Source organism: Spodoptera frugiperda, chromosome 12 (assembly GCF_023101765.2).
Source record: "Spodoptera frugiperda isolate SF20-4 chromosome 12, AGI-APGP_CSIRO_Sfru_2.0, whole genome shotgun sequence".
In the NCBI taxonomy this organism is placed as follows: Eukaryota; Metazoa; Arthropoda; class Insecta; order Lepidoptera; family Noctuidae; genus Spodoptera; species Spodoptera frugiperda.
This window is the reverse complement of record NC_064223.1, coordinates 8,907,955-8,935,623: the sequence shown is the minus strand read 5'-3', so window position 1 is coordinate 8,935,623 and position 27,669 is coordinate 8,907,955. Positions and strand designations below refer to the sequence as shown.

Here is a 27,669-nt window from a genome sequence, read left to right as displayed (position 1 = left end):
GGTAGCTAATAACCTTGGCTAACTAATTCATTACTTTTTTCTTATGTTTGATAATGTTTTGGTGAGAAAAAAAATCATTTGTGAATTATTTTTACCGAAAAAATCACTATTTTTCAATATTTTCAATTAGGGGTTCAACCCCCCATATTATATTTTTTGTCGATAAAATTAGATGTAGTACTCAGCCTTAACGGGTTAGAAGTCCCGTCCCTATCACATTGTATATATTAATACGTGATGCAAAAACTTTGGACCCCTTTTGACGAAAATTGCGCGGACGTAGGAGCATAAAATTTGGTACACTTATAGTTTATGTGTAGGAGAAGTGCAGAACGCTAATATTTTTCATTAAATCAATAAATAAAACATTACACACACTACATAGTATCTGATCGTATTTGACAAAATGTCAAAATCGACAGACATTGCGATCATATTCTCACGTCTCATATGAATAGAGTTTTCCTGTTCATGCTGCGCCGGAATATATTAATTTTACAAAACTAATAGCAATTCGTTAAATAAAAATTATCCTTGAACGTATGTTAAGTGGTATTGTAAATTAAATCGTATATGGTCGAATTTCGACCACTAGGCGACCGTATGCATAAAATGAGTAAAAATACAGTTCAAGAGAAAAAGAAGTTATATTTAAATATAAACAAAGTTAATAATAAGAAAATGTCTTTTCAAGATTAAATTTCCTTCAGCTCCTTGGTGGGCGTTCTGTGAAATAAATGAGAAATTATAAATGCATGCATTTTGTATATGTATCATGTCATAAATAGTAGCCAAACATAAATCTGGTAGTTTCCTCAGCCGAAAAAAATGTTATGTACACTTCCATAGACTCAAGTAATACATTTTCTTTAATTGATTTGACGATATCATCTATGTTCGTAGGTACATTTCTAACATTTTTGGTATTCCGAAATTCAATTTGACTAGTTGGTATCTACGCTGATTTTTGCAACAGCCTTATTATTTATAACTCATAATAACTTCAACGTCATTTTCGATTTTTTGTGAATTACTTAGACTTTATGTAACAATAATGTTGCGCACTAGCGCTTCTAAAGACTTAAACTGTATTGGTGTGCTGTGTAAACATAATTATGCGTATTATGACGTCATACCTGACGGATCCAGACAGCGACATTCCTGGAATAAAGAGAAACAATATTACACGATTAATTCAAGTTACCCGTGATTGTTTAGGTACGTCTACATACACACATCTACATAATAATATTGTTAACAAATAAAAAACCAAGATGGTTACGGTTGTTGAACAGTCATCATTATCAACTACCGAATTATTATGGCACATTCGGTTTTGAGACTGGCAATTTTGGTTTTGAGACGTTAGTTGGAAAGTTCGTGATCTCAAGTTGTATAACAAAACTTACTGCAGTGAAAGCTGGTGGCTTCGGCCCTTTCGGAGTCTCTGGTTTCTTTATTGGGGACTTCGGTATCGATGAGCCTTCTACTGCACCACCTTAAAATAAATTGGCTTATTGTAGTTTCTGTAGAGTAGTAGTTTAAAGAATTGGCTATAATAGAGCTAAGACGGTCAGTACCTAATGGTAGTAAAACTGTCTTACTGAACTTATCTAAGTACATACCTGGACCAACGTTAGCGCCCTCTGTGGTGCTGATTTTATAAAGCTGTGAAAACAATAATAAAATAAGTTGACATAGTACAAAATTCCGTGAAAGATATATACCAAGTAATTTTTAAACACTTGTTACTAAATACAGATATCATTAGAAAATTAAATCTACGCACTCTGCCATCATCACCAGCTGCTAATCCAGAAGAGAGTGGAAGCACCTCAGGGCCCCATTGCTTTATAAAGTGGCCGAGTCTGGCGACGCGCTGCGCAGGAGTGGTGACAGTGTGCGACCCGCCACAGTATCGGTTGCATAAATGCTTGTCTGTTTCTGATCTATAGGCAAACAATAGGTCTTCGTTAAAAATAGGTTACCTAATCATTTACTATTTCTTTATTGACTAATCTTTATAGGTGCTTTATTTTTGGTACACAATTTTCGAGGGTTTTTATTATTACCCTTAACTACTCATCCCAATTCCCAAACTCTTGCCTTAAGATCGTACGGAGTTTTTGTCAAAAACAGGTCGATCTAGAGATTAATTTCAGTTGTAAGTTGACAGCAAATGATTAAATAATGTATCAGAGATATTGTAAAAAAATTTTTTTTAAAGGAGTAACGATGGAGTTTCTTGCTCGCTTGAGCGCCTAGCTTCACTGACAGACAGACTGACGGACAATTCAATTTGACGTTTCAAAAGTGCCTTATTTAGGATTAATTGAAATAAATGTTTTGACTTTGACTTTGAGCATGGCCCGGTATGATAGTTTCTTGTTAACTGTATACTGTACCTGACTTTATGCGGTAGTCTGGGCATCGTGTGTTTCTCTAAGTTTTCCCAGTCGTGCATATTGCGTTGTGGCAAATTGCTCGCTTGAGCCTTACGGATGGCATCTGCGAGATCACATAAATTATTTTCATTAATAAATTACCTACTAATTTATGCATAAGATATATTTTGTTCTCGTTGTATGACAAACATTAATGTACCTAATTCATAACTGAGGTATGGTTTCATAGACAAAGTGGCTGGCAGTGGTTTAGGTGGAAGTGGAGTGGGCGCTTCCATATGCATCACAGCCTTCGCGTCACATGATATGCAGTTCACATCTCTGAAAAAAGGAAGTTACAGTTAATATACATACATAGGTCACTAGATAAGTTTTGCAAAACAACGTTTATTTTTACAGCCTTTCAAAATAATTTCCATCACAGTTTATACACTTAGTCATACGTAAAAACTAATCATCAAAAATGTCTTTCCATTTTTCTTCCGGGAGTTCTGAACATGCTTGGTCCCAAGCACCCAAAAGCTCAATATCTGTAGGAAATCGTCTTCCTTTCAACTGATCCTTGATGATAGGAAAAAGAGCAAAGTCACAGGGCGCTAGGTCGGGGCTGTACGCAGGATGTTCAAGTACTTTAACACCACTGGTGTTCAAAAATTCGACGGTATCACGTGCTCGATGCGCGGATGCGTTAACGTGATGAAAATGCCAAGTGTCCATTCTTGAATTCGGTCGAATTTCCTGAAGCTTCTGAAAAACTTTTGGCAAACAATCGTTGATGTACCAAGAGGCGGTTACAGTACGCTGACTTTCTAGAACTACTCGTTCCAAAATACCCCGCCGAGTAAAAAATACAGCGATCATTTTCTTTTTGACTGAACGTGATTTTCTCACCTGAACTGGAGTTTGTTCATTTTCAAACAGCCAAACTTTACTTTTGTTTTTCGATGATACGTCGAAGTAATATAGCCATGTTTCATCACCACTTACGATATTATTAATGTTATTAGAGGTACCATTTTCATATAACTTTAGCATTTTTTTACACCAGTTCACTCTTGCCTCCTTTTGTTCAACTTTGAGGTCGTGTGGCACCCATAGTGTACAAACTTTTTTACGCCAAGAATATCGTGAAGAATTTTGTGTTCGCTTGGTGCACTTATCTGCAGGATCTCTTCTATCTGTTGATATGTTATACGTCGATCTTCTTTTAATAATTTTGACACTTTCGCAACGTTTTCTGAGACAGTAACCTCAATGGGACGTCCTGATCTTTGAGCGTCATTAACATTAAAGTTACCACGTCCAAACTCACGATACCATCGGTAAACTGTTGTGCGGTGAGGACACTTTTCTCCCAAAACAGTATTCATTTCTTCCACACACTCATCTACCGACAGTTGACGCAGAAAGTTGTAACGCATAACAACTCGCAACTCGGTATTAGACCATTCAGACATTTTAATTGTTTAAAAAAGTTTTTACTACTTAACTACACGATTAATGTCGGGTTATTTTGTATGAACTGTCAAGATATTAGCTGCACTTTCAAATAAAAATATTTTTGTCTACCCTCCATTAATAGAACGAATGTATTGCAAGACTTAACTAGTGACCTATGTATTTAGTGTTGTTCAATAGAATCCCTTTTGGATTTCTTTTAGGTCACCTCAGTAGTCTCTTCTTGGTGCCCGCAGCCTCAGCTTCGCGTCGCAGTGCTGCCATTTGTTTCAAGTTTTCTTGTAGCTGCTTCAGTTTGTTATTGAAGAACTCCTTCACCGGAGACAGCTCCATCTTGTCCAGTTTCGTCTCAATCTCTCGCTGGATGTCGTCCAGCGCTTGTTGCCATAATGCTTCCTAATGGTTTGAAAGGATTTATTAAGTTGTTTACGTTTTAAATGTTACGTATTAATTTTTTTAGTTCTTCGTAGTTGTATATTGATTGTTGTGTAATAGTTACCTGCACGTTAAGTTTTCCGAGAGCATGCTCCAATCCCTTGGAGAGGTCATCGCAGGCCGTCTCGAATTGATCGTGAGACACCTTCCGTGCTAACATGCGTAGATCCGCTTTGTCGGCCAAAGCTTCAACCATATCCTCTCGATCCAATTTTATGGCCTTCAGCAGCTCGATTTGTTCTAACAGAGCCTAGAGATACACATTTTCCATTACTAGAGTTACTCCTATTTCGTATAAAAATTCGTACTATGCACATTTAAATCTTTTGCGTATTGTAGAAACTAGTTTGGACAAGTGGGTTGTGATCTTATTTAAAGTATAATTGTCCAAGAAAAGATTACATCAATATGGTTCTGCCTGTCCTCCTTTTCAGCGGCGAGACTAATCGCTGTCTCGTGGACTTGTTGCAGTTGGTTCTGCATGTCTTGTACCGTCTGGAACAGCTGCATCAAACCTGAAACATTTATTTCCAGGATTATTGTCAATTTTAGGAGACGTTGCTTCCCCGTGTGAGTGGAGTTGCCGGTGGCCCCAAACCATTCGGCCTCCCATAAAAGTCTGGTAACGCAATAGTAACTCCTCTGGTGTTGCTAATGTTTACAGAAAAAGTCTCGTCTAGATACAACCGGAATTGATAATATGCAGCTGTTGGATGTTAATTTAATCCGTACTATTTGACTATATTATCATTATGTACATAGACTTCATTAGACAATTCCTATTAACATCCGAACATGCCAAATTGAATATAAAGTTATAACTTTAAAGTCACATATTATTATCAATTTACCTTGCAGATCCTTAAGGAGTTCTGGTGATATCTTCCCTGCGCCCAAGTCACCGGACACGCCCGCGAGTTGTCTCGACATGTATTCCAGCTGATCTTGGAAAGAAGTAAGCTGTATAGGAGGCGGAAATAAAGCTAGCTAGCTAGCTTTGTGTTTATTCGAAGGCTATTTGGAAATTTTACCAGAAATAAACACCAATGATTTTTAGTTTTCAAATTAATTTTAAATTTGTAGTGCAGTTGAATACTTGGTTAGAATACAACAAGACCGATCTAAGCTCTCATATATTTACACATTCAACTCTGCCGGCCAGCTTTACTGCTTTAGCTGTGATCGGATTTTTAAAACTAAATTCGGCCTGGCCAGTCGTAACAGAGCTCACGACAGGAAATAGCTTAGGTATAAAAGGTAACTGAAATCGGGGACCATACAAAGTATATAACAGTGAGCTTCGTATGAAACATTGGTTTCGTGTCAACCTGGTATTGAACCCAATATAAACTAAAATGCTGCTCTTGATTACAGGGCCCTGTCGTTGCATGAAACTAGTCAAGCATCGGCCTAGAGCAGCTACATGCGAATGTCTCATTACATTTTTCACAAATCAATTATTATTAATTGGCTATTTGTAACAATAAAATATGAAACAAGTTTGATATGATAGCTTTAAGGTAGACAATCACTGTATAATTATTGGTTTGCATTATTATTAATTATAATATTTTATTTTTGAAATTTAAATTTGTGATATTTGAATCTGTGCATTACGAGTCCAAAACGCAGCGCGGCCATGATTGTACGTCAAGTGACGTCACATTTTATTAAACATTACCGCCGTACGTAAACAGTGACAGCAGAACTCCACCACTGTTTTGTGAAATGTGACGTCACGTTATGGAATGTCACGTGTCACGCTGTTTTCGCGCGACAATTCAAATGAATGAAGAAAATATGTTATTTTTCTATTAAATAATATTAAATAATTATATTTCGAGAAAATAAATTATTGTAGGTAAGTCGTAAAAAAGAAACATCTGAATATAATACAAAACTTTTTCGAAAACTGTCAAGTAGCCAATTGGTAAATTAACCCGATCAAGAGCACGAAAAATAGGAGTGCCATTAAAATGACTTCAATATAATGTTTCAAGAAGTCACCCACCTGGTCATTAACCACTCCGTCTGATTTGTGAATGGTGTCGCAGCATTTTCTCAACTCTCTTTCCAATTGGTTAATTCGTCCTAGTATTTCAGGCCCAATTTGGGGAATTTGAGGAGGATCTATGTATCCCGGAATCAGCATGAGAGGCTGATATTGTGACGCTAAAAATAACATAAATAAAACCTAATAATTTTTAATCAGGATCTTAATACCTACACAAAACCGATACACGTAATATTGTGCCGTAGGTATTCGCAAACTGCGATACTTAATTCTAATCCCTCATTGATCTAATTTCATCATAACTGTCCTGTGATCAACCCAATGAAATGCTTTTGAGTGGTTTGACGCTCTTTTCAGGTCCCAGATATATAATTATGTGAGACGGGAGTCGCTAATACAGCGACTCTCAGTGATACCTCTATGTAGTTGTAGGTGAAACATAGAATTTTATCAAAATAATACTCTCTAATAGAGAAAGCATCAACTTACAAACACTTTGCTAAGAACCAGCAAAACAGATCTAGCCTTATCCACCAACCCAGTTTGGGTTAACATTGTGGATAGAATATTACATCAATTACCTGGTGGTTCTCCAATAGGAGCGAATGGCCCGGCTTGAGATGCCTCGCTGCCGACTGAGCTACTTGCTATCGTTGAGGGCGCAGGCAAATCAGCAGGTGGGTCTGTAATCAGTTTCATTTATTAATTGTGGGTACAAAAACGTCTATACTAAGTCACTTGCACATCTGTACGATATTATAATTTAATAAACACTATAATAACTATTTGAATTTTATTGTTGCTATTCGAATTTGTGGGACTTTGATGGGATGGAATTTCGGTAATTTGGTTGTTCGATCATAAAACGAATTAGTAATTAGGTAGCAATCAAGTAAACGGTAATTGGAATCCTACAGTAATCCCATATTATTTTACATTCTAGGTTCAGTATAGATACCTAATCCAAAATAACCAAACAATAGGGCGTTCGGTATATAATGTCTATTATTAATTATTAAAGTAATAGTAGCTTACTAAAGTTTTCGTTCATTTCCTTCATGGCCGCATAGAAACTTTCAGTGAGTACATCAAGATCGTTTCGTATTTTCTGTACGTGTCGCAGAAGTTGTCGGACCTCATCTTTTGTTGCTATAGTAGATATATCTAACAAAGGCGAATAGCCAGGTGCCACGTTAGGAATGCCGCCAATGGATTGTTGTGCATGAGCAAGGACTACACCACTTGTATATCCAGGACCGGCCTGGCCTTGAGGCCCACCAGGAGGCGGACCATAGCCTTGTCCTGGTGGACCTGCCGGTTTACCGTGAACTTGTTGTTGTTGTCCTGCTTTAGCTGGCGGTCCTCCTTTAGTTTGTTGAGCTGGCTGTCCTGCTTGGCCAGGTCTGCCTCCTTGAGCCGGAGGTGTTCCTGGTGGGCCATATCCTGGAGCAGCTTGACCACCAGGTGGTCCATATGATGAAGCCTGACCACTAGGTGGGCCGTAAAATTGATCTTGTTGACCCCCAGGTGGCCCATATCCACCCTGGCCGTAGTATTGGCTCTGTGCATTAGGCTGACCGTAAAATTGTTCTGACTGAGCGCCGGGTGGTCCATAATACTCGCCTGGTTGTGCTCCAGGTGTACCGTAATACACATCTGGGTGTTCTCCAGGTGGGCCATACATTTGGCCGGATTGTCCTTGTTGACCTCCAGGTGGGCCATAGCCCTGGCCTCCGTCTGGACCATATCCTTGGCCAGGCAGTGGACCGCCTTGACCCGGCTGTCCTGGTGGCCCATATGCTTGACCTTGGCCACCAGGTGGCCCGTATCCTTGACCTTGCTGTCCTCCTTGAGCTGGTCCATATGCCTGGCCTTGGCCACCAGGTGGCCCGTATCCTTGACCTTGCTGTCCTCCTTGACCTGGTCCATATGCCTGGCCTTGGCCACCAGGTGGCCCGTATCCTTGACCTTGCTGTCCTCCTTGACCTGGTCCATATGCCTGGCCTTGGCCACCAGGTGGCCCGTATCCTTGACCTGGCTGTCCTCCTTGACCTGGTGGGGGTCCATATCCTTGAGGTGGCTGTCCCCCTTGGGCTTGTTGCGACCCAGGTGGCCCATATCCTTGTTGTGATCCAGGTGGACCGTAGCCAGGTGCAGCTCCAGGTGGGCCGTAGCCGGGTGCAGCTCCAGGAAATTGGCCAGTTTGCGCACCTTCCCTGGCTGCTTGAGCCATTCGGGGACTCCTAAAAATAAAAATAAAAAACATTATTATTGTCAAGTAACATAGAATTTCTTTTTGTCTTTTCTACGACGTAAACCTTGTGTTATTTATTTATTTAACAATAAGCACACCAACAACACAGTCACCTTATGTACTAGACCTTCGGAGTTTTGAAAATAGGCCATGAGACCAAAAATATGTTTCAGTGATATAAGTAGGTATAATGCATTGCTAATAAATGTAATGAACTTTTATGAAATATAAAATGATCAGGAACAGTAAAAGGTATATACAGTAGCAGCACGCCCTCTCTTTTCACGTGTACCTCGCCAGCATTTTCGAGGGTTGCACGCCAATCTGGATGCGGTCCACCACCACCTCGAAATCGCCAAACCACATTTGCTGTGTGTGTCTCAAATGTCTCCCTGACCACCCTGACACCGCCTATCACACCTACCCAGGCTACAGCTTGGAGCACAATTTTAAGCCTCATGTCGGTGTCTGTGCTTTTGCTCGGGAGGATATTTGGGTAAGACGTGTCAATGACCTTGATAGATCCAGATTATCCGTCTTATGGCTCTTGGTCGACACTGGCTTGGAGAAAGTTCTCTATGCCAGTGAGTATCGATCACACTCCGGCCACGTTGAGACTTCTGAGCTGTGCCAGTACTTAAGTGAAGCCCCTGATGTGGCTCTTCGGAGGTTCTGCTCAATTAGTTCTCCTGGGGGACTTCAACGCGCATCACAAAGAGTGGTTATTCCCATACCAGGAGACTGACCATCCTGGACGTGAGACTTACGAGTTGGCAATGCCACTCCATCTCACCCAGCTGGTCCGCTAAGCCAAGGGTTCCTGATGTCGCTAGTCCCGCAGCAAACTGATTTGAATAGCTGACGGACCTTTTGCTGACTAATGACCCGAAAAGTTACTCAGTGTTGGTTTTCCCACCTCTTGGTGATTCCGATCACTGTGTTATTAGGTCAGTATCGTCCTACTCTCCGCCTGATCCGAGCCCAAAAGGCGTTCGGCGGAAATGGCGGTGCAAGTCAGCAGACTGGAATGAGATGCGTCACTTCTTTGCATCCTATCCTTGGCAGCGGGTATGTTATTCTTCGGGAGGAGACCCATCTGTTTGCGCTGAATCCGTAGCCGCGTGTATTGGTACCCTTAGTACCAACCACGGAAGCATGCCTACCCCGGGTCTATGGTTGAACGCACAAAGCACCAGATGAGTGTGAATTGAAGAAAACATACAAAACGCTGCCAAGTATAACAGGAAGACGATTCGAAGAGCTCGAATTGATCATGTAAGCCACACCGGAACAGTTTCTTACGCTGCTTTACAGAGCAGTTGCTTACGCGACCTAGTGGACAAAGGCAGACTGATCAACGCTAAAAAAAAATAAAAAAATATATATCTTACGGACTAGTGCCAGCAGCTTTGTGAAGTTCAGTAGTCTCCCCTATGAGATCTTCTACAAGCGAACTAAGTTTACCGATGCCTACTTCACATGCATCCAACCTAGACGCAACATTCATGTTGGTCCACATATCTGTAATAGCCTTCAGATTGCCTTGGGACCTGTAATATGTGTTAGAAAACCCGTTATTCCTGAACAGTACGGAGTTGATAAATAACCATGACTCTAATGGTCCGAGATCCCAGAGCTGTCAGACATATCTTATTTTTACAAGCATTTAACCTTCGGCTTACAGTAGTCTTGTATGTACTTTTTAATGCCTGAATGTTTGTAAAGCTTGCCGAGTGACACCTGCGCAGGTACCAGGTGAGAAAGGTAACTAAAAATTAGACTCACTTAACGTAAATTATGTCTGATTTTTATATATGTTTTGTAGAATATAATTACTTTGAAATCATATTAAAAAAATCAGACACTTTCCATGGACCAAAACTTTTATCAGACGGCTTAAAGCTCTAAAAAATAGTGCGCCTTACAAAATTGTAATAGCAATATATGGTGCCCCTGTAATGCAAAACAGTAGTACAAATCATCATAGTTTTACCAGATAATTTGCACGAACGTGATTACCATCGTGAATGTTACAAATGTGCTACTGCTTTGCCGAAAAGATATTTCTCTCCAACCTCACATATATTGCTATTACAATTTTGTAAGGCGCACTATTTTTTAGAGCTTTAAAGCGTCTGATAAAAGTTTTGGTCCATGGAAAATGTCTGATTTTTTTAATATGATTTCAGAGTAATATTCTACAAAACATATATAAAAATCAGACATAAAAATTTAAGTTAAGTGAGTCTAATTTTTACCCGACTGCGCCAGAAGGAGGGTTATGTTTTTTTCGAGAGTATGTATGTATGTATGTATGTATGTATAATTGTTTGGCACGCTCTACAGCCTAAACGGCTTGATGGATTTTGGCTTGAGAGGTGTCGTTAGATTCGTATTTACTATGAGAGTGTCACTGAATATATCAAAATATAAAAAAAAAACAAAATGGCAATTTTTTGGCGGCAAATTCGAACATTACTCACTCTTTAGCCTGAACGACTCGATGGATTTCAGCTTGATAGGGGTCGTTATATTCGTATTTACTGTGAGAGTGACACTGGGTATATCAAAATAATAAAAAAAAATGCCGGATTTTTGGCGCCAAATTCGAATATTGTTCACTCTCTAGCCTGAACGACTCGATGGATTTCAGCTTGATAGGGGTCGTTTGATTCGTATTTACTGTGAGAGTGACGCTAGATACCTATAATTATCAAAATATAAAAATAATAAAACTAAAAGAAAATAAAATAAAATAAGGTAATTTAAAAAACTAAAAAACCCGACTGCGTTTCTTCATAATATGAAAATGAAAAAACCCTAAAACAAGAAAGTCATCGTAAAATTAAAGCAGTCGGGACCCATTCTAGACAGCAAGCCGTATGTGCTCTCACTAAGTCTTCATATTTAGAATGGGTCCCGACTGCTTTAATTTTACGATGACTTTCTTGTTTTAGGGTTTTTTCATTTTCATATTATGAAGAAACGCAGTCGGGTTTTTTAGTTTTTTAAATTATTAGTTACCTTGCTCACCTGGTACCTGCGCAGGTGTCACTCGGCAAGCTTTACAAACATTAAGGCATTAAAAAGTATATACAAGACTACTGTAAGCCGAAGGTTAAATGCTTGTAAAAATAAGATATGTCTGACAGCTCTGGGATCTCGCTCTATAAACAATAAAGATTTGGCCGCCAATACGTTTACTTTATAGAGTTACAGTACAGTTGCGGAGTTGCCCGACTTAGTCTATTGTTGTAAGGATTACTAATCAATACCTGACTTCTTGCAGTATTTCTTCATTTTTAGGTGTGGTGCCGTATACGCGGTTCTTCATCTCTTCGACTGTATTTTCTAATACGTTAAACTTGCTAAGAGTAACGAGAGAGATGCTTTCTGGGCCTGGACCAGCTCCTGGCATGGCTTGTTTACCCGCACCAGGAGGCGGGGCTGGTCCACCCTGTTGGCCACCAGGTCTACCAGGACCTTGCTGAGCGCCACCACCTTGTTGAGAAGGAGAACCGCCGAAGGCACCTTGTGACGGAGCCCCAGTGCCTTGTTGCTCCGGGGCACTCGGATGGCCCGATCGTGGGGTTTGGGGTGGGTGAGGAGCGGGATGACCACCACCACCACCACCTTTAGCAGTCCTAGCGGTTGGTCCTCCGCCGATTTGTCCTTGTCCCACTAAAGTGAAATAAGAAATATTAAATTAATTTTCTTATATTTAATTAGTAAAATATGCCAATTTATATTAACTTGGCCAAATTATTTAAGGTTCGTGCACAGTGGCCAAAACGTTTTTACTTTCAGAAGAGGTTCCGGAATATAACGACGAAGTCGTTGGATAACGATTCAATTTAATAATGTCACGGCAATATGGCCGCCCTGGTGTACTACCTATCACCTACCTACATTACATAAATAGGTACTTGATTGTTTACAAATATCGTTACTTCACCTAACCAGATAAAACTCTACGTTCTCCAAGTATTTGTTTGTTTAAGTAAAAACGGAGACGGCTATCTATATGTTCGGTCTAAGTAACAAGATTATTTGTGTTACTAGTCTTATCTTTTTTGAGTGGGGAAAATCAACCCGTGGGTTTTTCCGCCTTGGGTGAGGCGAAAGAGAGTGTTAGACTCCTACTGACTAAAAATCACCTCGTTTCTATTACTGCTTCGGGCCGGTGAACCAGTAACCTGAGAGGCTGTCCGCAGTGAGAAGTCTTATCAAAATTTAAAAAAAAGTGATAAACAACTTACTTGGTAAAACGTGATCAGACTTTCGCTTACGTTCAACTGAAAGCAAAGTATGAGAGATTAAGAAATTTCCAAAACTGGAAAATACAGAATTCAGTAACCAAGCGAATGTGGCATGCTCACCAACTAGTACGGTGTCTTTGTCAGGACCAGGAGGGGAAGTAGCTGAAACATAACAGTAGATTTACATATCGAAGTATGGATCACTGTTATATTATTATCTATAAATAATTTTAATATTACTTTTACATTTCGATACTAATCTAGAACGTACATGATCTTCTTGTAGTAATGATGACAGTCTACTTACCTAGTTCATAACCTCCTGGAACCTGAAAATATAAAAAAGAAGAGATGTTTATAAATAAGAATATTGATAAATTGATAAGTATTTAAAAAATGATTGTATACGTACCCCTGTGTCGACGACAAACTCGCTGACAGCCACAGTCTGGACGTTGTCAGTAGGTTTTCCAACAGGTATTATACCTGCAACGCCTCTCAGCTCCACATTTTTCGCCAAAACTCCCAGTTGTTGCGCGAGGACGTGCAGCACAGTTTGAAGCATTCCGAAGTCCACTACACCCAGCTAAGTATTAGAGTAACGTGGTTAAACGATTAGTTACTTGTAGCCTTTTAGTAAGAAACTGCTATGAAATAAAAAAAATCCAGATAAATCTTCAAATCTGATATCTTACGCGCTCTAATCTACTATAGTATTGGTACTTAATCATCAAGTGCAACTTTCACCTCTTCTTGAAATAAAACAAAGGAATCAGACTCAGATCAGTTTCTGGAAATACGTAATAGTAATAGAGATTTAAATGCAAATTTTCTGTTATTGTTTCTCGCTTCCCAGGTTTTTTGGCCGTTACGAGGAATAATGGCAATATAAGGAATAATACGTTTTCACTCAACAGCACTTTAATGTGGGAGAGCTATACTTCGGTACGAGATACCACTGCTTCATAGAAAATCGGCGTGAAATCCCACAAGAGATTAGCAACGCACTTGTAACTGGTATTGCGGGTGTCTGGGCGGCGTCGATTGCTTATCATCAGGCGATCGTTAGTTCCTCCTATTCCATAATAGCTCATTTTATCTGATTGTTGATTACATAGCTACCAAGTAATACACCTACATACATGTACAAAGGTCGCAGATACACAGTTAGGTATTTATAAACTTGCACAGATTGGAGAGGCGGGGCGCCTATCCTCATTCATCGGGCACTGTTCCAATCTCACGTTATACAATCTCAGGATCTTTACACAAGGAAACTAAATCACTAGACTAAACTCTTGGAAATAAGCTCCGAAAGTGTGTGAGACATGGGTCTCCCTTTTAGAGCTGGCTAGGCTTTCTTTTAAAAGCCTTTTGTTTAAAATAATGAAGTAATTATACCTCCGGTGTACCGATGGCCATGTCGATCATGTCACATACGCTGGTAATTACGGGTTCCGCTGAAACAGATTAATATTTCAGGTATTATAAACTGCTTGCAAATGTTGTACTTGATATGCTGTTTATATTCTAAGTCGCTTGTAAGTGGTGGTATATACTGTTGTATGCTCTGATAAATTATACTTATTATGACAAACTTCGATAGGTATCGTTAGTCGGCCACGATGTTTAACTATTAAATTGCCGAAAAGGTAAAATATTTAAAATTCTATTTACCCGCCATATCGTTCAAAAATATAATAAATTAAACGTTAAAAAAAGAAAATCTCGTATTTATAACAATACAAAAGAAAGAAATTAGAAAAATTTACAGTCCATCTAGAAAATTTTACTAAACATAGGAAAATGAATTTCGATTAAATATTTTGACATTGATATCGTCATTTTATTTTATTTCTATTAAAAATATACACCAAATTGTGCCAGTTTGTAGATACATACAGCTGCTTTGGAACTTTTTGGTTTCTTTTAAAGTAATGGTGGGAGTAATAATGGTAAGTACATATAATAGTACGGGTATAATCACCTCACCCAAACGGCGAAACACTACGTTGTTTGACGCCGACTTTTTGTGTGGCCAGTTGTGGATCGGTACACCATTGAGGGACTCGTATGGTACTCCAGTTGATCGGTACAGGCATTATATAAGCTATTAAACATCACGCTAGATATCTATTATAATTGATGACGTTTTAGTAATTACATAAAATATCCATTTACATTGTGGTGTATCCCTTTGGGGGAATAAAAAGTACGATACTATTTTAGACACCTAATAAATAATAATTAAGTCACATTCTACATGTCACATGAAAATAAAATGAGATAGCTCTTAGTAGTTACATTTTCCTTTAAATCGGAAAGCATGTCCTAGCTAAGTTCCATTAATTCCATTCATTATTCGACCGTTGGAGTAAATTCTAGTTTGAACAGGATACCCGGGACTCCAGACCGCTTTATTTGAAAAATAAAATATTAGTACAAGGACTAGTGCGCAGGCTTGCTGGAGTTTGCGAAGCGCACGTCTTTTTGCTTTTACACACAGCGAGGAAACTGCGACCAGTATTTATAGCCCAGTTTTAATATAAATTTTCTCTGCGCTAAAGGATTTGTGTGGATTATGTTGATCAAATTAATACGTGTAAAGTAATACTGTCTACGGATCCACCGAGCTAAGGGTTTGTGCAGGACACAAAAATTTTAATTAATAAAATTTACTTATCGTGCTATTTATTTCTTTGTATTTTTCAATAACTTGGTCAGTGGGTCGTCTTAGATTTAATTTATTTCTTTTATTGTGTTGCATGTGTTATTTGGATGAGTCGGACAACTAACTCATAATTCGAACAACAATAATAAGTATAATAAATTCATTCGATGAATGCCACCTGACGCCTGCAGCACATCACGTAGTCGTCGGTCAGATGGCATGGGCATACATAATGTGGTAATCTTATCACGTCAACTACTGTGCCATAATGATGTTTCAACGAATCCTTACATCATTCTATACCTCAGTCGATCAGTCATTATTTATTACAGGGAAAACTTTAGTGTTTGTTCTTCGCCGGCGTCGGCAGTGCGAACCGGTCTTTAAGGAGCACTATTAAATTATTGGCGAAGTCTATGAATAAAGGTGCTCCCGAGCTCCTTTAATAGGATTTAAGAGTTGTGAGCGGTTTGCGGGTGCTCGGACTCTATTTTAAGCCTGGGGTGCTGACTTTCTGAGTGCTTTGCCGTGTCATGCTCGCGTCGACGTCGCGTCATACTAACTCTGTTTCGTCTTGCTTTGAGCCCAAAGTGGAATGAAGATTTACATTAACAACCACGGAGCTTAGCATAAATAAGTATTTTGTTGGAAGCTAAAATATAAATAAGTAAATAAGCAGCGAAGTGCCGCCACCACGGTTCCGCGCTGATGTTATCAAACCTCAGCATACATACAACTGAAAACGTAGCCATGCGTACGTATACGCCAGTAGATACCTAAGTTTTTCATTACGAATTTATTTGCACGTAGATAGGTACACGTAGGTAGGTACTATTCTGTAACTTTGTTAAAGTTGTAAGCTCAGAGATCTCAAATTGGGATATCGTAAATTTTAATGGACGCCAGTTTGCGTATTTGCTGAATAACGGTCGACCTAAATTGTTTAATTGTTGAAATTAAACCCAAATAGTTCGAGGAATTAATTCGCGGAGTTGTCATTACAGCAGGATGTAATCTCCGAGGGTGGCATATCAGTGAACTGGTGTTTGTTTATCTGAGGTGCTCTAGTCAACAGAACACCGTGCTGTAGCCTCATATTGTGCCTTCAAATATTGACGTAGGATGTTCTTAGCGGAGATAAAGCGAGAAAACAACGAGTAATTGAATTTACTACTGGGAAACGATGGGTCAGTTTGTATCGGTGATTACGGACTGAGCGCTAAAATGTTCTCATTGTTTACTCCGGTCATTATCGACGACATGAAGTTTCCTTCGTAGACTGGCCAGCCACAAATCTCTCGCGGCGATGCAGTAATTTACGAAGCTGCAATAATAGATAATCTAGCAAAATTGCAGGCTGGCCGTGCGAACACGCATCCGTCTCTGTACTAGTAGTGTCTATCTAAAATTTTAGAACAACAAGTGAACAGGCGACGAAGAGTGCTACCATAGACATAAAGTAAGCAACCCCGTACCTGTCTGTCTGAATGTAAAATGTTTGGTTTGGTTCCCGTTTCGGCGAAATTTGAGGCTTCTCATATTTTTTTAACCGGCAGGTGACCGGCTGCGGGAGCGGGACGGGCGCCGCGGTACGAAAGCTCGGCGATCGAGTGTGTCCGTGATAGTCTCGCGGCGGCTCGACCGGGGGCCGATCGCTTCGCGTTGCGTCTCCGACGTACAACTTGAAACGTCAAAAACTTTACGTAAATATTTAAACCACCTGTGGTTGTTAGCTAAAACTGTAAATATTGTATCAGTGTATTTAGCGGCTTTGTAGCGAGCTGCTCGCTTACAATTAATTTAGTTCTCCAGACCAGTTTTGATAGGAATAAGATCGTGTCTTCAGTTTTGTGGAAAGCATCGGTATCGAGTGCATGCCAGGAAGATCCTGTTGCACCTTTAATAACGGTGAGTATTTTTAAACTTTCAAACTTTTATTCATTCATATTTGGAAAGGATGTGAGATGCCTCATTGCTTTTATTTTTGTTTGTAAAAATAACACGATCTCTTTATTAATTCACGTCTCCTGTTTTATAAAAGGTATTTGCATTCGAAGATTGGTTGCTAGGTTTCGAGATATTGTGCAGTAAACTTGATTATCTGAGTGCATTGTAGATATTTTTAAAAGGATTGTAAATATATGTATACAAAACACGACGAAAAAATACACGTTTTCGTTAGTGTCACTGGGTGAAATGCATAAAACATTTTGATTAAACAAATAGAAGAGAATCAAGGCGTTCTACTTCATAGCAAAAGACTACAATTGTGATGTGAATGACTGCACGGCTTTATTATTAGTTGGCAGTTCCGTAGTTTTGTCGGGTAGGTAAGTAATTAATTTTGTTGATTAGTCATCTTTGTTTACAACACTCGTTATTGCGTCTACTTATATAGTTTATGTACCGGTGTTACTTTGGTACCTTATACCTACTTAATACTTCTATACATACCTCCTTCTGCATACCTATTTTATATAATTAAATTTGCTATTAAGGAAAAAGGATATTCTTATTTTAAAAAGGACTTTCTTTGGTAAAGGTTAAGAGAAAACAAACCAAATGTGTTATCAAAATTCAAAGACTATTTTGTATGATAATGTTAGAGAATCTGATCAGTATGATCACTTAATAGGGACATACTGCAGATTGCTTGGAGCGTCGATGGTTATCGAGACGGTAATGCAACGTGAACCTTATCCCATCCTGTTCGTCAGATACCATGCCAGGTTTCCGATACGTGTCATAGGTGTTCAGAGCCTGTAGCCACAGATTACTACTTTAAGGTTACAGAGAGAGTAGAAAGGTCATTGTATGGGGATGACACTGAGAAGTGTCAAATTTTACGTCGATCCCATATAATTTAGGTTTCTACTTTCTTTATAGACAAGTGTTAAATGGTATTTGGCTACAGGCTTAGATACGATAGATGTAATTCGGATATCAAAATTATTTTTCATTAATTATGAATATGAAGTTTTTTTGATTACACGTGGATTCACGTATGGTTTACTGGATATATCTAGGTACCTAATTAAATTTTATATTCTTTTGTGATTTTTTAAATCTCTGAATGAATAACAGTATCTAATTTGCATTATTTAGATTAAGTACCTATTTATTTTGTAACGAAATATTTGCCAGAATTGAATTGCGCGTATTGAATTTATTTTTCATTAAATATTTGGAGCGTATCGTGATACATCATTATTATAACTAAAGCAAAAATGTTCTGATAAATAGGTACTTTCTAATGAAGTCGCAAATATCTCTTATTGTTTCGTTAATAAAAATATATCGGCCATTGTTCAAGTCTAATAAATATGTCAGGGAGGAATTGTTACTACGAGAGGCCTGTTAACACGCAATAAGTTATTATTTTTAAATAAAAAGTATATAAACAAGATACGATTAGTCTGAAACGTGTATCTTACGCTTACCTACAAGGCTAAAATTTCTCCCTTAATTTTTTATTTTAGGCATCTAATAGGTGGTATCGTATCCCTATTTAGTGAACAACTCATCATTCTTAATCACGTTTCTCATTCTTGGATAGACTCAAAATTATTAATACATAGTATTAAGAACACATTAGGATAGGAATAAACGCCAATTTTAAAGTGAATCATCGAACAGATTTCAGGTTTTCCTTGAATCCGCTCTGGAAGGAAGTATCGTTTTCTTATTTTTGTCTTGCAACTGTAACTAACGAAGTATAAAAAGAGATGTAATTCTCAGTACACATAATTCATGAATAAACATGATTCACTGGTTTGAACGCAGATTTAAGAGCAGGATAGGTCATTTTTTAAAATGCACGGACAATAAAAGTTTCGTTCCATAATTACATTTTGATTTTAATTACTGTTTTTGCACGATTGTTTTGTGCTGATATATTTTACGTATTGACAACATAAGTAAACGTTGTCGTGTGCAATTGCAGATCGTATGAAATAAAGACATAAATAACGTATTCTCATACATTACATTATCGTGTGCTAGTGTTGTGCTGTCGTGTCAAGATGCGCTACGCAAGTTTTTTCGTCGTTCTCACGGTGTGTGGACGAGTTTAAAAGCGGTTGCCGCTAATTGCAGATAATGTGCGTTTAATGTGTTATGTTACATGCATCTCAATATCAACATCCACGGTTTATGTAGGAAGACACGCCACTTTACAATAATGTCATGCGGTATCGAAATATTCTTGTTAGTTTTAGCCGAACGAGTTTCTTAGAAGCAAACGCACATTGGCCGCGGATTATATTATCAATTGTTTATCCGATTTATTTATCTGTGTATATTGTTGGTGTGTAGTTATAATTTGACCTGTTTTCAATAGTTATTTCTAGATGTTTGGTGTTCGGTTAAATCAACTAACTTATTTTCGAATTTGTACTGAAAAATATGTAAGTATTCTGTAGATTTTACAATGACTACAATCTAGATTTAGGCAATTACGGTTCGTTAATTATCAGAACAGGTTTGGTTACTTACTACAATATAAAATCAAAAGTCAGTGAATAAAACAGGCTATTCGTTCCATTAATTTTAATTCATATGCATTTGAATTGCATTTCGATCTGGAATTCATTAACAGTGGGGCTACATACCAAATATTTTAACATATTTCAAGTCCCGCATCCCCCATGTCAAATGGCCGAGGCTGGGCTCCGGCCGTAGCCGACAAAGAACTCACAATGGCCCGATTGAATGACAATAGGCGTCCACGGTCCACCGGCGCGCTCCTCTGCGACCCTGGTACATCGACCCATTAGATAATATCAAACTGAATAAATTTATGCCCATTTTGACCCAGTTTACGTTGAAATAATTTTAGATTGTCACGGTCGTAGGTCAATTCGAGATGCGTTTGTCAGTAGAGCTCAGAGTGGCCTACATTGTGTAGTACTTACCTTTCCTAATGGGATTCATTGGCATGAACTTGACACACCGACGATACTTATTTGTTAAGATATTTATAGTGTGCAATTCCTTTATTGGTGTATGATATTAGCATAACACTGGCAAATAACCTTTGTGCCAGATGCTAAGGAAAAAACAACGTTCTAAATTCAATATTTAAATTACTTTTCTATACATATTTCAACATGGCAGACTGTTTATCCTAAACGTTTTTACCTACCTGGAATTTTGCCTGGTACACTGAACAGACGAGATAAGAATAATTTTATTGTGTACGAGAGTGAGGCTGGAGGCTGTAGACCTATATTGTGGGATCAGATAATCGTATGAACCGGATTAGTGAACGTTATCGCCTGAGCATGCGTTGTAACTCACGCACGATTAGCAAATGCAAATGGCACTTGAGGGCTCGTTACACTGTCACAGATCGTTTGTTATTTACATTTATAGGCGCAATGTGTGGATTAACATGTTCCTGGTTTAGGCAGGTCCGTATATATGTAGATTAAGGACTTTAGTTAACGATTCCATAGTGTCTGTGATTTGGCTGAATTAAGTTCAATTGTTAAATGATCCATAACATAACTATACGTCTAAAGATCAGAATACCAAATTATTATTCGCTGATTCCCAATCTATCGTTTTGTGCATTTGTTTGCACTTACTAAAATATTTTCTTTGAAACATTTCCAGTGTCGTGATAAGGTTTAATCAGAATGTTAACTAACGGTGAGTAATTTGACGACATTTTCGTAATTATTTTATAATTTATGTCTTCAAAGATAAGCCGGGGCGGATAACGTTTTTTACATACTTACTTCAACACACAAAAAGGATTTCGGAGAAAAAATATGTCTGTCATTCGCTAATTGGTTCGTTATCATATCAACTTTACTTAGATAAGGCAGGACAAGCCCCTGATGTGTCCCTGACTGCAATTACTAACCGCTATCTAGAACTAAGAAGTGCTTTCTGTATCTAATGCGTGCGTAGGTATCTTGGTACATATTCAATGGACTAAGAAACCTCATTCAGTAGTTCTGTGAATAACTTCAGACAAAACCTACTTAATACCTACATTTTGACGGAGACGTCTACAGAATTCAATATCTTATTTTCGTTAGCTGTATCATTTTGAGTAATTGAATGACTTATTTTAAGTAGGTCCCCAATATTGCTGCTTCTATCTCTATAATTTTTAATACACTATACAATAATTTCATATTTAATGGACTAAAAGTAAGTAATCTTTTTGCGATGCGTAAAGTCAATGGCCAAGTCGAGACGTTTGGCGCCATCCGAAGTCTAAACCATAAATAATTACTTGTAGACTGTAGTTTTTATCGTAAGATTAACGGACACATAGCGGGCGCTTTTGATTTTGTTGAATCATGTCGTGAATAACCTAAAAAGGCGATGGCATTTGGGTTTAAATAAAACACACTCCAATTTTGTTATCGCGTGACATTGAGAACTTGGGGTTTTATATCGACAACACTCTTTCCTGGATTAAATAGCTTCAGGAAGTCTGTCGTTTGTTTGCAACGCCATTTTCCTTTCTTTCCCGGTACCAAATTGCGTCAGCATAGCCTGTCTGCTAACAATACTTGACTGCTATATTCAGCTATCATATACTATCTAGATCCTCGTCAAGGTTAGCCTTACAATATGAAACCAAATAGGTCTATTCTACTCCAATAAATATGGACAGGTATCTAAGTGAACGCCTAACCTAACAACACCAATTTTCTCACAGAGGTGTTTTTGTGGGTAATATTTTCCACTGATTGTTTTATATCCATTTAGTTAACAATAAAAATTTAATAATTACTTATTGATAGGTGAACCTCACTTAGGACCTTTGAAATAAGCCTTTAACTGCAATCCTGCCGCAAGTAAAGAATTTAAATCCTTGGCGTAACGGAAGACCTTGTCAATACAATGTTTACTTTCGGTTAATGCCTTGTCTAGGCCCTCGCTTATCAGTCAACACTCTTTTTTATCTAGGCTAGCGGTTATGACGTTTTAGCAGACAGAAAGACGCCGCTACCGCACCTTTTTTTGTTAAAAGCCGATGACTTTGTGTGATTATACGCAGAACAATTTACCTTTACAACATCCCACTTTGTTTCTATAACCTCGCGGGAACACAAAGATGTATTCTACACAAAAGTGCATTGAGTAACAGAATGACCGATTGTTAAGTGCAGTTACCGGCAATGCGTCATACAGTAATTTGTATAAGTTTACAACATGCGTCTATGAGGACCATTCGTTTCAATAAATTAGAACTAGTTTAGTGTTTGCGTCGTCCCTAGTTTAGCGAATTGAGAACTTAGCAACACTAGGTCTTTAGTTGGTCATAACAGAAAAAAACGGATAGAATTTTTATTTTAAATTAATAAAAAATATAGGACTCATTTCTTTTTTAAATTCTGTTTACCTTAGAAGTGTTAATAAATATTGAGTAAATTATTAGTTTTTATAACAAACCACTTCTAGCTGGTAGCTTGATACCATATTTATACTGTGTAGTGAGCACCTATTAGTTTTTGTTCGTTGTTTTTTAGCCGAACCGTTTGAGGAGCTACCTGAAGTTGAACGCAGCTAATAAAGAGGAACAACGTAATTAATTAATTACGACTTGCTCTGGTATGAGGAAGTGATATTTTATCATAGAAACTATTTCAAATAATATATTGGTTCTTCATTTATTAGGTACATGTCGTCAAATATAAAGATCGCGGGTGTAGGTTAGATAAATTTCTTTCTTTCTTTGTTATGGAAGTATTATTATTGACAACTCTTATCACTTAGGGGTTTGGCAAATACATAGTAGCCGATTCTCAGACCTACTGAATACGCATATAAAATTTGGTAAAAATCGGTAAAGCCATTTCGGAGGAGTACGGTAACTAACATTGTGACATGGAAATTTTATATAATATTAGATATATCTTCAATATGGATTTGAACGTCATTATACAGATTGGACCTTCCAAGTTATCTAAGGATATTTTTATCGTGAACCTGATCGATATACTACGACAACATAGTTCTGTTTCAAACTAAAATCTACTCGAACCCGAAGATGTCCCAAGCGTGTTTGTCTATTGCAAGGGTCCCTTATCTATGTACACACGTCTTATCTTGTCTATGGATGGCAACAGTAGCACGACTGGCGTCCGTTTATGGGATTTCTCTGGCTTATCTGATGCTCTGATCTTGGATCTCTCAAGGCACCCATTCATGTAGATATCTGTGAATATTCATGTCGGAGAAAACTTTATCAGTAGCACTTCTTGTTATCTTGATCAGACTCTTGTATTCTGTTTTCGTTTGCCACTTGTGTAAGTTTCACACCTCAAACTTTCAAACTTTTTGTATATTTTTTTCCAAATATTTTCCTGTTATTTTCAGTTATTTACACTCGTAATGAAAACAAAAACAAAACAAAGCGAAAGAAGATCGTTCCGTAATGAATAAAATATGATTCGCAGTTGATTTCATTCGCGCGCATCGCCACAAATATTAACACACAGCCCGAACATCGTCATAATGCAAGAGAATATTTTCCGACATTTTATTACTTATTTATGAAGATCCTATTCATGAATTCCTGAGACAAAAGCGTATTCCAACTGTTTGTTGGTGTATATTACACTTTTTTCATATCCTCTAAAGTGGAGCAGTATTTTAGGGACGATATAACGGTTGTGTGGATAACTGTTCCGCAATGGTTATTAAACTAGATACCTACATGCTACATGAAACCAGTATTTGATACATGAAAGTGATGAGCATAAAACAAATATTGGCAGGCACTGAACTATTTTAAAACTGCTTTCAACAAACTCATTAATTGATCGATAACTAGATACTTATAACGATAACGCTTTCCAGTAAACACTTAATTGTGTACAAAAATAACCATCAAGTGGTTGGGAATTTCTTAGAAGTATTCAGTGAATAATCTGGCAAGCAATCTGTAGCGAACACAATATGGTGTTTCTTCTTGTACCCGCGTCGGTAAGGGCGCCAACCCTTTTTTTATCGCACTGCTTGCGGCGACTAACAAAGGAATGCTGAGAGTTATGAATGACTGACATTCTCCCATTCACCCATTAAACTGGTGTTGTACTGTTGTCGGTGCACGGCAGCCCGCTAACTTACTTGTGTTACTGGGTTGTTACTCGTTCGCTTTTGTGTGAACCTTTATGCAAGAATAATTGGTGCGCACTTTACACCTTAGCGTCAATGTCCTTTCATTATGAGTGGTACACTTCACATGGGACTTTCGAAAGTGAAACTTTTCAGTTTGTCCTTTAAAGGCTAATGTTATATCTAAGTATGTAGGTACTAACCAAATATTAAGACTCACGACTAAATTAGTGTACCAATGTTTTTGCATTTACCTACGTCTATGGATACCTGATGTGTTTTTACATAGAATTTTCTTATAATCCTTATAAAATACTGTTAAGTAAGTATGAAAAAATAACTTAGCTACATTAGGGAATACTTTGAGTGTCATTGTATTACTGTGAACAAAATGGTCAGTGGTCAGGCGGGGCGGGTGGCGGGTCACATTGTGTTTAGAGTAGAAGTAGTGGCGCCAATCGCCATGTCGCCGCGGACCGATAACCCAGGGTTCAATGTTACTGTGCCTGCCAAGGACTTGATACGGTTCACTGAAATATCACCGCGGTTTATTCATTTCAATGCATGCCCGTTTGTTTCGTAGGTATATCAAAAGTTCAGTAGAATGTAAAGGTTTCTGTAGTCAGTTTAGGTGATGGTGATGATAGTGAAGTAATCAACCATGCAGGTTTTGATGAAAATATATTTTTTATTAATAACTGAAAGTTTACTGGCACGAAGTGTCTATATGCGAGATTTAAAACAAAAGAAACGACTACTACTATAATAATAATATAAATGTGAAAGTTTGTTTGTTTGGATATTTGAATGTGTGGATGTTTGTTCGCTAATCACGCTGAAACTACTGAACCAGATTTTGATGAAATTTGGTATACAGACAGTCACTGTACAATAATGCCTCATATTTTCAATGTGGGTCTATACAGACAGGGTATGAGCTGACTTGGGTGATAGGATACTTTTTATTCTACGGGAAAGCTATGCCTCTGGCAGAAGCTTGTTTTAAATAATTTAAAGTACAACTTTAAATTATTTACACAATTTCAATTTTATTTTTTTAATGTTAACAGACTTATTTTTGTTTTAAATGTTGATTGATCATGTAACCAAATTCCAAATGCATACAATCTGCATTAATTTAATTTTTATTTGTCGTATTTTTAGTTATGTGACACATTGACTAAATTAAATTAATTTGGTCATAAATTTAACTTAAGAATGCTGACAAAAAATGTTAGCACTTAGCATGTTTTTGACATACAGTTAGGCTACCTGCGTATTATCATAGTATAACTATCTAGGCAAGGAATGTGCAATAACTGGATTTATGTTTTTTCTAGGTAGTCTGTGACAGGTTCTTTTAAGGTTGTTGCTATCATCAGTCTTTAATGTGTTTGGCAATTTTTGCATCCTAATAAACCCCACCGTTAATTACTATGTTAATCAATTGGCGGCGCCAAATATTATGACGGGTATCAAACTTGGAATGCAGTTTATTATACCTACTCAATAACAACATAGAAAGCGGTCGGTTCTGATTTTGTTTCAGTCATATTTAATGGTCGCCATTCGGAGTTTAACGAGTCCGTTCCATCGATTTATTAGTCGACATGACAACGATTTAATCAACTTTTTATTTGATTTTTTGTGGGAACTTTTACGTTGCTCTCTGGAATAGTAGGTAGCCTTACGCGGATGGAATGGCGGATAGTTTTTGCGAAGCGTCATAGGAGAGGGTGACAAACATGGCGCGGTGTAGGGAACGTAGTGCCAAATAAGGCACATCGGCGCGCTTGAATAATTAATTAATTCCGACTATCGCAGCCATTTGGATTGGATTTATTTAGACTGGGAGCGGGATGTTCCCCGGGGGATTTTGTATTAATTCCGATTGAAATGGGTGGTCTGTTTGTAGAGCCGCGGTGTTCCGAAGCTATTTCAGGTTCGTGGTTGTTTGTTAAAAAGTATTCGATTTACGTTACGCTTTACGTATTACAGAAGTCAATGTCTCTCTTTCAGTACGGAGCACATTACTTAGTTTTCTATGAACAAATTCTTGTTGTAATATTTGCATTAGACTGGACCATTTGTAAATGCTACGTTAAAGGGTTTTATACTAAATAATAGTTGAAAAGTTTAAATAAAGCTAGTAAGTTACTCATTTTTAAAACTAAAGCAACCCTTGCTATTAAGCTTAAAACTTATAATTTTGAAATGAATTTAAGTAATTTATTCTAGCTAAAGGTAAGAATTATTAGCTAAGTAAACAAGATTTTTAAAATATTTTCATAATATTAATATACATATTTTATGAGCTATTCAACCTCTATTCATCTAAGTAAAATTCCTAAAAAAAGTTGGACTAGGTATCGACAAGAATTTAAAAAAGTTGTTTAGATAAAATTTCTTATATTAAAATGTTTATGGAGATTTCGCGTGTACGAAAGTTGTCTAATAAATCTATTCAATCTAGATCTATTTTGAGACAAGTCTGTCATACTTTAATTGGCTCTCTGCTTTTTAAAATTCAATTTCTTCATTGGATAGATCAAAACATCGGTTTCATAATTAGGTATTGGCCATAAACCTGTATCTTGCATCATACACAATAGGTACACGTTTCTAAACACGGCTACATGTTTCTCAATCCTTCGTGAAGACACAACCAGCTTCCCCAGATAGAAAGTGTAAATCTGTCACCCTTAGCTCTTCAGTAATTACAAAAAACAAATGACGGATCCTGACTCGATACATGGAACTATCTAAATCTCCAAACAATTGATTAAATTTGTGTCACCTACTTAATCGTTTTTGTACAATCCTATGAAATGTACCTAATCACCTAAATAGACAGACTAAGAACTTTCTTACCACACTAATTCATAACTTATTACAATGACATTATCGTTCACTTTTCTTTAAGCCACAGCTTTTATCGTACCTACAGCTTTACGTGTGGCCTTTGTGTTCTACCAATTTTTAGTTCATTTATAAAAGATAGAGTCTAGGTACGTAGCCATCAATAGTAGCTACCTAGGGCTTATCCCTTGGAGCGGTCGCCACTTATCGGACAGCGATGGATCGCGGGC

At 37.7% G+C, this 27,669-nt stretch overlaps 2 protein-coding genes across 8 annotated transcripts in view; one reads left to right on the top strand and one right to left on the bottom strand.

Moving 5' to 3' along the window:
• Window positions 1-628: 628 nt before the first annotated feature.
• On the bottom strand, window positions 629-17,115 carry LOC118262240 (uncharacterized). 7 transcript variants are annotated; one of them, XM_050697463.1, is made up of 23 exons: window positions 16,972-17,115; window positions 14,227-14,285; window positions 13,238-13,411; window positions 13,133-13,154; window positions 12,946-12,987; window positions 12,826-12,861; window positions 11,842-12,247; window positions 9,958-10,116; window positions 8,281-8,555; window positions 7,348-8,208; window positions 6,894-6,995; window positions 6,310-6,470; window positions 5,150-5,258; window positions 4,701-4,813; window positions 4,363-4,548; window positions 4,072-4,259; window positions 2,605-2,726; window positions 2,406-2,508; window positions 1,790-1,949; window positions 1,626-1,668; window positions 1,410-1,498; window positions 1,137-1,161; window positions 629-726 (listed from the first exon to the last, which is right to left on the bottom strand). In XM_050697463.1, exons 1-23 carry the CDS (start codon window positions 17,033-17,035, stop codon window positions 707-709), a joined length of 3,519 nt encoding a protein of 1,172 aa, XP_050553420.1. In that variant the 5' UTR covers window positions 17,036-17,115; the 3' UTR covers window positions 629-706. The 7 variants fall into 7 exon arrangements, with proteins under 7 accessions (XP_050553420.1, XP_050553421.1, XP_050553419.1 ...); XM_050697464.1 differs by having other exon boundaries at window positions 7,348-8,148; XM_050697462.1 differs by having other exon boundaries at window positions 7,348-8,280; window positions 8,347-8,555.
• A 139-nt stretch (window positions 17,116-17,254) lies between these two features.
• The window catches only part of LOC118262655 (extracellular sulfatase SULF-1 homolog), a 78,238-nt gene continuing 67,823 nt past the window's right edge, over window positions 17,255-27,669 (top strand). The window contains exon 1 of the mRNA XM_035574192.2: window positions 17,255-17,404. The gene's annotated coding sequence lies outside the window, so the exon portion shown is untranslated. The remainder of the gene's footprint in view (window positions 17,405-27,669) is intronic.